Source organism: Mastigoproctus giganteus, chromosome 8 (assembly GCF_048544385.1).
Source record: "Mastigoproctus giganteus isolate SK-2022 chromosome 8, ASM4854438v1, whole genome shotgun sequence".
In the NCBI taxonomy this organism is placed as follows: Eukaryota; Metazoa; Arthropoda; class Arachnida; order Uropygi; family Thelyphonidae; genus Mastigoproctus; species Mastigoproctus giganteus.
The window spans coordinates 112,798,080-112,814,191 of NC_143582.1; the positions used below are offsets into that span (position 1 = coordinate 112,798,080).

General features: G+C 37.1%; 1 protein-coding gene across 3 annotated transcripts in view; it reads right to left on the reverse strand.

The window, feature by feature from the left end:
- The window catches only part of Nedd4 (E3 ubiquitin-protein ligase Nedd4), an 811,340-nt gene that overhangs the window by 212,662 nt on the left and 582,566 nt on the right, over positions 1-16,112 (reverse strand). For all 3 annotated transcript variants that reach the window (XM_090378867.1, XM_090378869.1, XM_090378870.1), the window contains one exon: positions 11,842-11,912. In XM_090378867.1, coding sequence (XP_090234993.1) covers positions 11,842-11,912 — 71 coding nt within the window. The remainder of the gene's footprint in view (positions 1-11,841; positions 11,913-16,112) is intronic.

Here is a 16,112-nt window from a genome sequence, read left to right on the forward strand (position 1 = left end):
TACACTGGCACTTTTGCAGCCCAACGGAATCACTCCCGAGTCAAGTGATTCTCTCATAATTAACCTCAATGGTTCAATGCACTCACTTGCCGCCTCCCTTAAGATTATAGGGTAAATGCCATCAACCCCAGGAGCCTTACTGGCCTGTAGGCTCGAAAGTCTTTTCATTAAATAAACATGTGAAATTTCAATATGAATGATTACATTTTTTTCAACTTCACTCCCATAATTTCTCATTGACATAAAGGGTTTTTCTTCTGTAAATATCGATGCAAAGTAACTGATGAGTTCATCTGCAACTTCAGCTGGGGTATCTAATACTATCCCACATCCATTCCAATCAAGTTTGTCCTCTTCTTTGCATTTATATATGTAAAGATGTTGTTGTTGTTTTGGTTTTAAGGAGCATTAGCCACTAAGGTCATATTGCTCCAGGGATATGCAGTGGTCATTCCCTGACCTTTCTGCATCCTCCGTATTTGGTGGTGACGGGCTCGAACCCCGGACTAATCAAGAAGCGTGTGCTACGCACTGCTGCTCCTGCCCACCTGGCTACGGAGACGCCTTTTTTATATATATATGTGAAGAATTCCTTATCCCCCCTCTTTGCTCTCTTTACCAGCGATTTCTCATAATCTGCCTTTGCCAGTCTAACCTTTTCAGTGGCATTATTACAGATCAATTTGTAGCTGTTATGGGCTTTAGTACTTTTTATTGCTCTGTAACATTTCCTGGCCATCTTTTTCTGCTCAAGTAATCTGGCAACTTCATTATTCATGTAACTTGGACTCCTCCACATGGAGTATTTTTTTTAATGGTATATAAGCATTCAATGCTTCTGTGAATAATGTTTCAAAGGTATTCCATATTCAATTGTAGTTGCTCTCTGTGAGATATCTACCCTTTAATAGAGGCCATGTAGCACCTTAAGGCACTGTAATTTCCTTTCCTGAAATTATAATGCATTCCTTTGCCTTTATCTACTGCTACCTTTCCCTTCATTGTCCACCATAGGACTCGGTGAACACTTTCTGCTACTGAATCCTGTTCTGTCAGTCCTATTATGTCATCTGGTTCATGGGTGATGAGGAGGTCTAGAGTATTCTTTTCCCTAGTACTTTCCCTGAGATTTTGATAGAAACAGCAATCGTATACTTGATTTAAAAATTTTGTCCCCCATGTGGAATATCCTTCCCATTTGCTCCAATCAATTAGAGGCAAATTGATATCACACATAATAAGATATTCACGCTTACTTGTCCATTCTATTTGCATGTAAAGGCTCTCATTATAATCTACCCAATCACCTGGCCTGTAGAATATTCCCACTCTCATTATACCTTTGCATCTAACTATTTCACACCATACAGATTCTATACTATCATATGAAGTATCTGAATGTGGGAAAGCTTTTGCCACGCTCAGGCTGCTTTTAATAAGAAGCATGACCCCACCATCCCTTCTATCTGCCTTATCCAAGTGTAAGACAGCAAAGTAAACTACTCCAAGGAATATTCTTCTACATGCTTTCACTTACGATGTCACTACCCACGAACCTTTCACAAGTCATTGCCTCTCGAACATGCTGCTACAGAAAACAATCATCGATAAAACCACAAAAGTCTTGCTAGTGTGTGAGTGACCAATCCATAAGTTCCAGTCAATACCTGGGGAGTTAAAATCCCCCATTACAATACAATCTGATTTACTGGCCCATTCTATTTCTCTGTACAAATGTTTGTTGCACTCATTACAGTCATTAGGCCTATAACACACACCTACTATCATTTTTGGCTTACTAGTGCTTATGTCACACCAAACTGATTCAACATTGAACTGTCCATCTCCGTCAAATGGATGCACTTCCTTAGGTTTCATGTTTTTCTTAATTAATAGCATAACTCTCCTACCTTCTAATCCTGTCTTTCCTTTCTGCACACATTGTACTCCTCAAATTCCAAATCTGCATTCCTAATAATGTCTAATAAGATGACACCACATCTCTGATATCCCAACAACAACTGGTTTTGATGTCTTGACCAGCACTTCAAATTCATCAAATTTATTTACTATACTTCTAGCATTGGTGTACATGCAAGTATACATGCACCTATTCTTGTTCTTAGTAACCCTAACATAGCCCATGTATTTATTTCATGTTGACTGCCATCAGTCCCTGAAACCCCCAGCACCCCGCCCTAAAGGCTTCTACCCATTCTAATAGAAGTGGGAAAGAATCACTTTCACCTCTGCCTGTGGCTACATTTAACCTTTTAGTCTGTGAATCCTGCCCCCCCCAAGCTAGCAGTTTTCCAACCCACCTAATGCTGCCTCGATAGCATCAGCAAACATTCTTGTACTCCTTCTATTTAAGTGTATCCTATCCCTGTATTACCATTAGTATTAGCAAAGGCACATGATGCAAAAAAGCAAGCATCAGCCAAAAAAAAAAAAAAAAACCACCTTATTTCACCCATCCACTCGCTCCAAATGTTTGTCAAGTTCTGCCTTAAATCTATTTAAGCTATCAACTTCTACATTGACAGATGGAAGTTTGTTCCAGCAATCAACCACCCGCTGGCTAAAGACAAACTACCGCACATCTATCCTACAACTGACTTGCCTCAATTTGAATATATCGCTCTCAGGCAATTATTCTGAGCAAGAGGAAGAATCCCATCCACATTGAGCATGCTCAAACCATTCAAGGCTTTATACACCTCAATCAGGTCACCTCGCAGGTGCCTAGTCTCCAGACACTGTAATTTGCAAAACTTAAGCCTTTCTTCGTAAGAGCAACCCTTTGTTCCATTCACTAATCTTGTTGCCCTTCTCTGTACTCGTTCCAACAACTCTACATCCTTCTTAAAATGAGGTCTCCAGACCTGTATGCAGTACTCAAGGTGTGGTCTGACCATTGCCTTAGACAAGGGGATAATCGCCTCCTTATCCCTGCTAGAAAAATTCCTGTATATCATTGAAAAGACACCATGAGCTACTCTTGCAGACCGTCTGCACTGCTCAGAAAACTTCATATCTGCCTAAACAATTACCCCTAGGTCCTTTTCATTCTCTGCCACTGCCAGTGTGGTACCATACAGTTGATATGTTATTCTGGGATTACTGCTTCCCATATGTAGTACTTTACATTTGTCAATGTTAAACTTCATTTGCCACCTCTCAGCCCATCTGCTCAAGTTTTCTAGATCCTGTTGCAGCAGTGTACTGTCATTAGTGTCATTAACTACCCTGCCAACCTTTGTAACAAAGGTTGGCAGGGTAGTTAATGACAATTTTGTAGCAAATTTGACATTAAGCCAGATATACCATCATCAATATCGTTTATAAATACAGAAAACAACAATGGACCCAACACTGAACCATGAGAGACTCCACTAATAACATTAGTCCACGACGAGGAGTGTGAATTGATTACCACTCTCTGTCTTCTCCCACTCAACCATCCCTTTATCCCTAGCAGCAATTTTCCTCCAAAGCCACACTGATCCAATTTGTACAGCAGTTTTCCATGTGCAACAGTATCAAAGGCTTTTCTAAGATCCAAATATATGATATCAAAGTTACTTTGCATCCAGTTCCTTTGTGATTACATCATAGTATCCAATCAAATTAGTCAGACAAGACTTACCTTCAACAAACCTATGCTGTGTCCGAGCTATAACTGAAGTCTTGTCTAGATGATCCCGCAATGCTTCTTTAACCAGTGCCTCCATTAATTTCCCTGGAACAGAAGTTAAACTAACAGGTCTGTAATTACCTGTCTCCACCTTTGATCCTCCTTTGTGGATTGGGGTCACATTTGCACATCTCCAGTCCATGGGTACCTCCCCTGAGTTCAGGGAAGCTCTCATAATTATGGCTAAGGATTTGCTTAGTTTCTTTGCCGCCTCCTTTAAAATAACTGGATAGATTCCATCCACACAGGTGCCTTTCTTGTGTTTTCTTCAACAATTTCTCCTCCACTTTACTCTCAGTTATTACAAGATTATCTAGCTTAATGCCAGAGTTGAATACACCTCTGGCATTCCCTTCCCTGAATAATTCCTCATGTGTGAATGTCCATGCAAAATATTCATTTAGTTTCTTAGCTACCTGAGCAAGATCATCAACATTTGAACCATCGATATCAAGTGGACCAATCTGATTCATCCCCTTCCTTCCTTCTAGAGTTTACAAAAGTAAAGAGCTCTTTGCTGTTTTTCTTTGCATCCATCACCAAAGATTTCTCGTAATCTGCCTTTGCCTACCTAACCTCCTTTGTAACTTGGTTACAGACCAGCTTATATATATCATATGCTTCTGTGTCACATGTCAATTTATATGTATCCCACACAATTTTCTTCTCTGTTACATGTCTAATTAGATCTGACATCCATTTAGGCCTAAATCTTGAACAATATTTCTTTGTTGGTATGAAAAGTCTAGTAGCTTCCAAGATTAATTCTTTGAATGCTTCCCATTTTAAATTTGCTGTTGGTAACATCATCAGTTGGTCCCACTGTATAGAATTTAAATACTGTCTCAGACCACCGTAGTCACCTTTACTTAAGCAAAACCCCTTCCCTTTACCCTTGATAGTAGTTACCTCTTTGAGTAAATCCCACTTCAGCACACTGTGATCACTGACACCTAGTGGTTCCTTTATTTGCAGATTCTTAATGCATGAAGAATCAGATCAAGAATATTACTGATAATCAGATCAAGAATATTACTCCCTCTAGTTGCCTCCCAAACATGCTGCTGTAGAAACTAATCATCCAATAAATGCATAAAAGCCTTGCTAGTGTGTGAGTGACCGACCCACAAATTCCAGTCAATATCCGGAAATTAAAATCCCCCATTATAAGAAACTAATTTATTGGCACACTATTTCTCTGCACAATTGCTCATTATACTCATCAGATTCATTAGGCCTATAACACATACCTACACTCATTTTTCCTTTCTCTGTGCTTATGCCACACTAAACAGACTCAACATTGCATTGTCCACCCACATCAACTGGATGCACTTCCTTAGATTTTATGTATTTGTTAACTAACAACATAACCCCTCCTCCCTTCCTGTCCTGTCTATCCTTTCTGTACACATTGTACTCCCCAAATTCCAGTTCTCCACTGCTTATGTTGGGATATCAGACGCCACGTTTCTGATATCCCAACAATATCTGCCTTTGATGTCTTGACTAGCACTTCAAGCTTATCGAATTTATTAACTATACTCCTAGCATTGGTGTACATCCAAGTATACATGTGCCTGTTTCTAATCTTAGTTACCCTAACACAGCCCATGTATTTACTTGTTCCACTATGACTCCAAGCAGTCAAAGAAATTCCCATTGCCTTGTATTCCAGGTTGCTGCTGCTCAATTGCATTTCAATACAAGTAGTGCACTTTTACCTCTGCCAACGGCTACTGTTAATCGATTAGTCTGTGTATCTCTCCAAGCTAGCAGTTTTACGACTCACCTAATCTGCCTCGATAGCTTCAGCAAATATTCTTGCACCCTTCCTATTTAAGTGTATCCCATCCCTGTAGAAGCAGTCTCTCCTGTTAACAACTACAGACCAGGCTGAGAAAAATTCTACCCCTTGAGTCTTGCACAATCTCTCCAGGCAGAATTGATTGACAAGGCTCACATCATATACGCCCTCCTATCATGTCTGATCAAAATTGCAGACACTTTCAAATTCAACCCTAACTCACAGCTTTTTTTTCAGCATTGTCTTGTACTTGTTAAGTAATTCTGCTAGTCTCCTACTCTTAATATCATTAGTGCCAACGTGTACAACAATATCACTGTTTATGCCCTTAAAGGATGATATCTGCCCTACAACGTCATTAGTATTAGTATTAGTAACAGCCGCATGGTGCAAGAAAGCCTATGGCTTATGCTGCACCAGCCAAAAAAAAAAAAAAAAATCCGAACAAAACAATGATAAAAACAAAAAAAAAATAAATAAATAAAATAAATAACTAAATAATAATAATTAATAAATAAAAAAAATAAAATAAAAAATAAATAAAAAGGAAATTAAACCTATCATCCTATGCGCTTCCCTTACCCGAAAGTACTATCCAGATGACCTTTGAATTTCCCCAAACTGTCGGCCTCTACCACCCATGCAGGCAACTTATTCCAGTAATTTATAACTCGCTGGCAAAAATAAAACTTCCTGCAGTCCAATCTAAACATTTCCCCCCGTAACTTGAATTTATGTCCCCTAGTTCTAGCATCATTTATAACCTTGAAAATTTTGTCCTCATTCATTTTACTGATGCCTCTCAGAGCCTTAAACACCTCAATCAAATCTCCTCTAAGGTGTCTAGTTTCCAAACTCTGCAACACACATATTCGAAGTCTTTATTCATAAGGACGCCCTTTTGCCGATCTCACCAGGCGAGTTACCCTTCTTTGCACCCTTTCAAGAAGCTCGATGTCTTTCTTTAGGTGTGGTCTCCATACTTGAACACAGTATTCCAAGTGTGGTCTAACATAAGCCTTATATAATGGGATTATCACGTCCCTATCTCTACTTGCAAAAGTTCGATAGATCATCGATAGGACACCATGGGCCTTCCTTGCAACCTGTTTACAATGCTCAGAGAATTTCATGTCTGACCGTATCGTAACACCCAAGTCCCTTTCCTCCAGTACTGGGTTTAGTTGAACTACACCAAGTGAATAAGTTTTTTTGGGATTACTGTTTCCCAGGTGTAATACCTTACACTTTGTTGGATTAAAGCACAGCTGCCATTTTTCTGACCATTCCTGAAGTCTATCTAGGTCTCTCTGAAGAAGCTCAGCTTCACAGTGATCATTAACTACTCTACCAATTTTAACATCATCTGCAAATTTAGACATCACGCCCTCTATCCCTTCATCAATGTCGTTTATGAAAATTAAAAACAACAGTGGTCCTAATACTGATCCTTGGGGAACCCCACTTCTTACATCAACCCAATCTGAGGAATAGCCATTTATCACAACCCTCTGTCTCCTGCCCTGAAGCCATCCTTCTATCCATCTAAGGATTTTCCCAGTGATTCCAACCTGTTCCAGCTTATAAAGAAACCGCTCATGTGGGACTGAGTCAAAAGCTTTGCTGAAATCTAAATAAACAATGTCGAAATTATTCCCTAAATCCAGCTCGTGAGTGACCCTTTAGAAATAGCGAACCAAATTTGTTAAACATGATTTTCCCTTTACAAAACCATGCTGAATATCCTTGAGAATTTCAATTCGATCCAAATGATCCTGAATTCCACCCTTGATCATTGCCTCCATGATTTTCCCTACTACTGAAGTCAGACTGACAGGTCGATAATTTCCAACTTCACTTTTAGAGCCACCCTTATGTATGGGAGATACATTTGCACTTTTCCAATCCAAGGGAATCTCCCCAGAGTCTAGTGATGCTCGCATAATTAGCCTCAATGGTTCAATGCACTCGCTTGGCGCCTCTCTTAAGATTATAGGGTATATTCCATCAACTTTCGAGCCTACAGACCTTACTGGTCTGTAGGCTCGAAAGTTTTTTCATTAAATATCATCAACCTTTGCCCCTGGCAGACATACCCTGGAGGCGCCTCCGTAGCCAGGTGGGAAGGAGCAGCAGTGCGTAGCATACGCTTCTTGATTAGACCGGGGTTCGAGCCCGTCACCACCAAATATGGAGGATGCGGAAAGGTCAGGGAATGACCACCGCATATCCCGGAGCAATATGGCCTTAGTTGCTAATGCTCCTAAAAACCAAATAACAAACAACAAACAAACATACCCTGGTCCTGTTTCATCTATCCTTTTTGCACAATATGTTCTCCGTTTCCCTGACAACAGAGTCACATACAACAACTAGTTCCTTGGGGGTTGCCGGTGTGTTGTGTGATGTTCAAGTGCAAGCTCTGGCATTGATGTGGGCAGCTGAGAGCTTGATGAGCCCCTCAATTTAAATCCTTCGAGGGCATCCACCCTGTCCTTCAAGCTCTCATATAAGCCCATAACAATGCCGAGTTGACGCCTGATTTCCTTGCACTCCTTACATCACGCACCAGTCCTGATTGCTCCACAAACATCAAACAAGCAGTGCATTTCAATAGACTGTGATTCAGAGGACAACTCCCCCCTCCCACCTCAGTTCTCCCTTGAGCCACAGCACTTCCACCAGTTTGAGCCTTTTGCTTTGCTGTTCTGGTCTGAGTCATGATTTCTATTCAAGTTCAATAAAATTCCAATACAAAATATAACCCTAACCTATATCCGAATGCAGTTATACACTATATATATATATGTATTTTGGTATCTAATATTATCTCTGAGTTACATTATATGACTTTCTTATCCCCTGTCAACTTATATGTATTAATTTATGATGTTATGTTTGTAATAACTAGGTCGGTATATTTATTTAGCTAAAAAAAGTACAATTCAATTGACAATGAAATTTAATAAGATTAATAAATTTTACTGATTAATTGATACTACTATACTCGCTATCTAGTTTTCCGTTACGCTAGCACATGTTGTATCGTTTAACAATAGCGGCAAGTTACAAACAGTTAATCTACGGACACAAGGTATTATTTACTTTCCAAATCGCACTATCTAAATTCAAAATAAACCATGGAGCTTGACTAGGTCTATAAGCTACTTATAGAAAATAATTAAGTCAACAAAACGGCTAATTATACTTAAAAACTTTTCGTTCGCAGGAGCTGCAAAACCTGTCCACACGTGAATTTGATACCCTTACCGATACTAAGTAATAAACTACAAAATCTCTATCTAAATTCAATTTAAACTAAAGTATTGTCACTAGGAATATAAAACAACTCTAAAAAACAAATTAATATGCCAATTTAAATCAATAAAAAAGCAAAAACTTCTCTATTTGCTGGAGTCGTAAAAACGTCTCCTGTTCAAATGTACTCTCGCACCCACTCTTCTAACCTGTAGAAGCACTCTCTCGTGTTAACAAGCACAGACCACGCTGAGAAAAATTCTACTCCTTTGGCCTTGCACAATCCCTCAAGGTCCGAACAAGGCTCTCATCATATACTTCCTCCTATCATGTCTGGGTAGAATTGCAGACAATTTCAAATTTAACCCTAACTCACGACTTTTTTTTCAACACTGATCTGCACGTGTTGAGTAAATCTGCAGATCTCCTACTCTTAATGTCATTTGTGCCAATGTGTACAATAGTATCACCCTTTGTGCCCTTAAAAGATGATGTTACTGGGGATCTAACAGAAACAAATGTGAAAATCTTATTCCAAAAGATGATGTAGCCCATGATGTACTTGGGACAGGTTTGTCATTGTCAATAATGCCTGCAATGAACTGATAAAATTATTATGCATCTGCCACCTTGGTGGGGAGTAGGTTTATATCTGATCCAAGGCCATCTTTATATTGTGTATCTTGGATACCATAGTGCCTGTAGAGATAGCAGCAGACTGCTCAGACAGTTCTGACATTGAACAATCTGCACAGGATGGCAAAAAGTCAGACTGTTTAGTTCTGTAAGCAGAGTATGGTTGCAAGTAGACAGATAGTGGAGTGTCAGCTTTCCCCAGATGTTAAGGGAGAAGCTGCAGGGTGGTATACGAGTTGCCAGAGTCGAGGGGGTTGTCTTGGTGATAAGACAACCTTGCTGCCATATGTATAGGTGTGTGTGGGAAGGGCGGGAGCATGCTGATAAATTCTTGATCCAAACTACAACCAATTCTTTTTTTTGTCAAAAGGATGTAAAATAATGAAAGAGCACATCTTTTTAGGTTAAATAGTTTGAAGAAAGGATGTCAGCAGAAAACGTTACTGTTAGCAAACTGAAGGTAGAGCAGTTATGAAATACCTGTTTCTACAGTGAAAAATACTAAAGGAAATTCATGCTGATATGTTGGCAACATTATGAGGACAGTGTCCATGCTATTCAACCATCAAATGCTCAATTGCAAAATTTTATTTTTTTGAATTTATTATTTTTGACACTGAGGATGCAGAGAGAACAGGAAGACCAGTTTCTATGACAGTGCCTAAAAATGTTGATGTCATTTACACCCATGAAACTCTCTGTTACCTGAATTTCTGCTAAACAGATAGCTGAAACTGTAAGCATGTCCAGGATTGATGGTTATGCATGACATTTGGTCATGCAGAAGCTTTCTGCCAAACAGGTCCCCAAATGTCTGAATGGTGATCAAAAATGACAGCATGTACTGTCTTCAATTGCCATTCTTCACCATTTTGAGCAAAGTTAAAATGATTTTTTGGCTTGAATTGTGACCAGGATGACACATGACTGTTTCATTATGATCCAGAAACCAAAGAACATTCAAAGGAGTGGAGATTGAGTGGGTCCCCCCCACACCACCACCATCCAAAACAGTTCTGCATTCAGAAGTCTGCTACGACTTCTTATGTCCACATTTCATATGAACTACTTACTGTCAATATAATTAGAGTTGATCTCTGCTTGAAAGACTCAGTGTAATTTGTTTTGTTTCAGCTTAAGAGATCTATTTAGTAAAAAAGATTTACTATTAGTGAAAGCTAGGCCTCGCATAACACGAGTTCGATTAATGTGATATTCAGTTAACGCTATTTGAAAAATGATACCACTTTTCACGATGCAAATTTCCAGTTAACGCGATCTTTTTTTTTTTTTTTTATGCGATAGTTGAAAAAGATTTGAATCGCGCGTTAAGCTTACCGCGAGTCATATGCTCAATAAACAAACGTTTGCCTGCTGCCCGCCTCGGTGTGTTCCATCAACCATCGGAAGATGTGTTTGTCTCCTGCTAATAAAGTCAATGCAGACTTGCATCTGGCTCATTTAAAAATTTGAATTTTCAAATGAGCCAGATGAAAATGTTACCGCGAAGGAGATAACAGTAAAAGAATTAGATGAAATCTTTCGTATCGCATAGAACCTCAAACAAAAGGTTTGATGTTCTCTGCGATATTTCGCCAGGGCCCAGAGAAGATTGTTGTCGGCTATCGGAAATTGATTGATGAAAAGAGGAAGTCAACACTGTTCAAATATTTACGCAACAGTAATTTCTTCATTGTGTATTTTATGTCATAGGTTCTCAAAGTTTCTCGGTTCACGGCACCTTTAATGTCTCAGTAATTTTTTCAAGGTGCATCCAGACCAAAAGAAATACCTAACAGTTTCGTTTAGTAGTTAGGTCCAAACAACTTAATAAGAAATGCTGAAACTGTGAACTACCTCGAGCTAGTAGTTCGCGCGGTGTCCGACAGATGTCGAGTATCGCTGTTTCCCTCGAAAATTTAAAACATTCCGCGGCACACAGTTTAAGAACCGCTGTTTTATGCAATAAACGTTTAATTCCATAATTATTTTCATTATCTTTTACACTATATACAGTTAAAAAGTTATTTAAAAGGTCTTTTTAAAATTCTTTATGGACATTCCAGAAGGTCAAGGACCAATTATAATTTTTCCTATTGGTTATGATATTCGATTAACGCGTTTCAGTTTTGCACAATGCGCTCGAAGGACGAATAAATCGCGTTAATCGAGGCCCACCTGTATACAGACTTAATGAAGAATAACAAAATTGCTATTTAGAACTGAATGAGCTAATTAATGTAATAACACAAGACTACCTATTCAGTCATCTCAAAACTTGCATTCTTAAATGTGATGATCGTGCATTGCATAATAACTCATTCAAATAGTATAAATAAAGCAATGAAAAGAACGATTTAACTGTTCAAAATAAAAATATTAATTATTTTCTAATTCTTGAACAAAACTTTCATTAGTTGAAGAGAGTGAACGATAAACTCACCACAGACTCCATATCTTTCAGTAGAATTTGCTTGCAAAGCATCATCTTGTAAAAAGGGCGAATGAAGAAAGCTAAAATTAAGAAATTATTGCTTACTTAGTTTCCAGCATAAACATATATTTACATTTCACATTTATCTAACACCAGTATCAATATTATCTAAAGTTATGAAAATTAGAACTCTAGTTAAATTATTCTTGTCAACATGTGAGTCTTTCAGACAGCTTTCAATTCAAATAACTTGTTTCCTGATAATTCAGGAATTAAGAAAATGTCTTCAAATTTTGTACAATTAACATATCTTTTTAGGACTGAGTACTAAATTTTATGCTTTTCATAATGTGCCATTTGTTAAATGTACTTTAAATTCCTCTGTTAAGGATGCCATCAGAGGGTGAGGAAATTAAAAAAAATTAAATTCATACATTCAACAAACATGTTCGACATGTTTGGAATCTTTACACCTTAAGCACATTTTACTGTGGTTTTCCACCATGGATGAAATTGATTTTAATACTTTCTCTCAGATAACAAATCAAAAAACATGGCTTGAAAGCACACATTATGTCTACCTTCAAAGAAATTGCAAAACTGTTATCACAACTTTACTATCTCAGGCATTTAATTGCTAACATGCTAAAAATACGACTTGGTGTGCTGTTCAATACATCCAGTGCTTTTTATGTAAAAAAATAGGTGCCGGTACTCATTCTTTGCTATTGGGAAAAATCGAAAATTAAAAGGATATGAAAAGTACTCTAATTCCCCCACCCCCGATATTGTTACTTTAGTAGTAATTTTTTTTTTTTTTTTTAGAATAAGAACAAGAAATTAAGCATATTAACACAGTTTATTAAGCATAAATTTATTATTCAAGTATATAAAAAAATAAGTAAAATGTGAGTAAAATAAGTAAAAATAATTTCATAATAAAGTTTTTGTAGAATATTCGAAATTTTTATTAAGTTCTCATCCGACACCCTACGCTGACTTCTTTTCCTGCTCTTTGTATCGGTTGCTGAATGACGTTTCTGAAGCAGCGAATCGACATATTTTGCTGGAGTGCAGCACGTCAGTGGACGGCCCACAATTTTAAGAAACAGTAGTGAAGAAACTGTTTTTGTTATCAACGAAGCGCTGGTTGGTGATCAGATTCTATTTCTGAAAATCCTCGTTCACATTCACTCGGTGAAATTGGTATCGTACTTAGAGCGTTCTTCAAATGCTTCAATTCTTCGGATACCTTCTTATCAATTAGGTATCCGCGAATTGCATTTAACTCTAATTGACAATTTTCTAACTTCATTTTTACCAAATGCCAACATTTCATGTTTAGAAGGTTTAATACCTTCGTTGTCCTCGTTTTCCTTCTCTCGCCATTGGTATTGTCACTAGTTCTTAAATTTGAATTTTTTTCCTTTTTTTTTTTTTTTTGAAACTGTCCAAAATATCGGTATCATTCGGATATTCAGGTAAAGTGTAAACAGAGATAGGGAAAATTTTCGGAAAAATGTGGAGAATGCACTTCCGCCAAATAACAGATTATTTATGGGGTAAAAGAAAATCACTTTTCTAATTCTCGAACGGGGCGCTTACAGTTGATTCACAGAGGTGTCCAAAACTACGACCCATGAGGAAAGTGAACTAAAACAGCATTTTAAATTTCGTTAATTATCAAAAACATTTTCTCATTAAATGTTTTGTTCAGTAAATGTAATTGTGTATTGTACTTAATTAAATTTTTGAATATTTTCAATTTTACTTTTACATGCAATAAGATATCGAAAATGTAACACACTAAAGAAACTCAATTTTTTTTAATATGGCCCCGGTACAGGAAAAGGTTGGATACCACTGCAGTAGAAGGTGGGCCAGAACCCATTGGGAATACCCCTTGATCTGCTCACTCTTGACCAGTGCGACTTCTCTGTATGTGGAACAGGTGGTCGGATAGGTTTTACCAGGTACCGCTAAGTTATACAATACTAATCACTTTAGCTCTCTTAATTCGTGCAGCAGCACTAATTGCCTGAAGGCCAGAAATGCGAACAGGCCGTACCAAGTTAATTCTCTCGTAATCCGTTCAATATATGAAAATTTTCTTCCCTCAACCGAAACTATTTTAAATGTAACTTCCAAGGGGAATTCAAAATAATTAAACAGAAGTCCAACTGAGTAATTTAGAATTATAAAAATGGTTATACAGTTTTATTCAGAAAATATCTTAACAATAGACAGTAAAAAATGCAAATTTAGTTAAATCATTTTAAGCTTATTTGAATAGTATGTAAACATGTGAAAAAATTTACGGAATATTATAAATTTCGAAGTGCATTGCATCCAAATGTCACATGTCACTGTTAATAAAGGTGCCGGTACGCCGTACTGTTGCGTACCGTCACAAAAAAAGCACTGAATACATCTATTTCCAAAACAAGTTTTTGTTGTTTATAAAAAATAGCATATATAATCTAAAGATAACCTACCACAAAAAATGTGAGGTTTTGTGAAACTAACTCCAAAAATATAACTGACAGTTCCTCACTTTTCTCCATTTTGGTTTTCTTATTACATATTTTCTTTAATATTTCTATTTCTGGGACCATGAAACAAGTGCTGAATGAATCTGTATTCGGTAGGGTGAGTTATCCACCAGCCATACTTCAAATAATTTTAAATGGTTGGTGGGATTGGTGTTTCTGGTTGATTTTAACCCAGTAGGGTAGTGACACATTTATGGTAAACACAGTGGCAGGTCATCTGGCAGGACAAACTTCCTTTTCAATTTCTGTAAAAAGTTTTGTTCTACAAAACCGACACTTCATCTTAACTTAATGGATTGCAATACTTATAATAAGTATTATTAGATGTTTTTGTTTTTAATTAAAAACTACTTAAAAAAAAATGTGGGTACATTTGACACCTTTTATTTTCAGAAAAAAAATTCTCTTGAAAATGACAAAAAATTGTTATAGACAAAATATAAACAGTTTCTTTTTCCATTTTTCAATTTAAATTATCATTAAGTAAATGAAATTTAAAACAAGAGCACTGTTAAAAACACAAACACACACACACACACACACACACACACACACACACACACACACACACACACACACACACACACACCCCTATTCTTATGCAATTGGCTCTAAATTTTAAAATTGATTTATTTTTAATTGGATTTTCTAAATTATTTGGAGATTTTCTGCTACAATTTTTATTCTTGTTACCTATTCTTCTCCCTCCCTGTTTATTAATCGTTATGTTTAATTTATTATTTTCACTCAACAGTTTTTGCTATGCTACTGGCATTATTTTTGATTTAATATTTAATATCAGTTATACATTGGGCATCATGTGGAGGAATGTGCATTTTGCTGCCTCTAATGATAGCTTTATATTTATTTTCTTAATTTTCGTATTATATATTTTTTACTATTTTTCTTAACTGCTTCATTATTCTAATATATGTAAATCAAATGGTAGTAGTGGGTTTGATGTGCTAATGCTGCACCCATATCACCATCTATATTATTTTATTTATTTATTTGTCTATATAAGCTGGTTTAGCTTACATTGTGTCAGTGAGTGGTGTGGCTCTGCTCTGGAGTGCTAGTCTGTCTGTTCTATATTTTTATTTTTCGCTGCATAAGGACCACCATTATTCAAATCCTCTGCATTGGTGGTTCGAATGAGGGATCAGATGGCAGACTGATCCTTCAATCTCTTTCACTTTATTGTGCTTGTCACTAACTGTTACACGAGCCAGCAAATGATGATTGGTACTAATAGCAACGATTTGTCTAACGGTTGCAATGCAGTGATTCTCTGATCATTATTGGCCTTGTGGTCCTCCGTTGATAATGGGGCATAATGGTCAGTCTATTTTTGTTATTTTATTGTAATTAGTTTAGTCTCTATTTGTGATATGGGGGTTCTGAGGTCGAGGATTTCCTGTGCGGACGTGCCTTTCTGCCGCTCTTGGAATAGAGAAGTTTTTTCTGATTTATTTTCTGCTTTATTAGTTTAAATTGACATATTAACTTATTTCTAGAGTAGCTTTATATTCCTATTTACGGTACTTAAAGTTAAAATAACTTAGATAGAGATTTTGTAGGTATTACTTAGTATCGGAAAGGGTATCAAATCCACGTGTTTACCGTTCATAAACGGCCGCCATTGCTACGTGAAAATTAATCAGTAAAATCTATTAATCTTGTCGAACTTCATTGGCAATTAAATTGTAATTTTAACTATACATATAA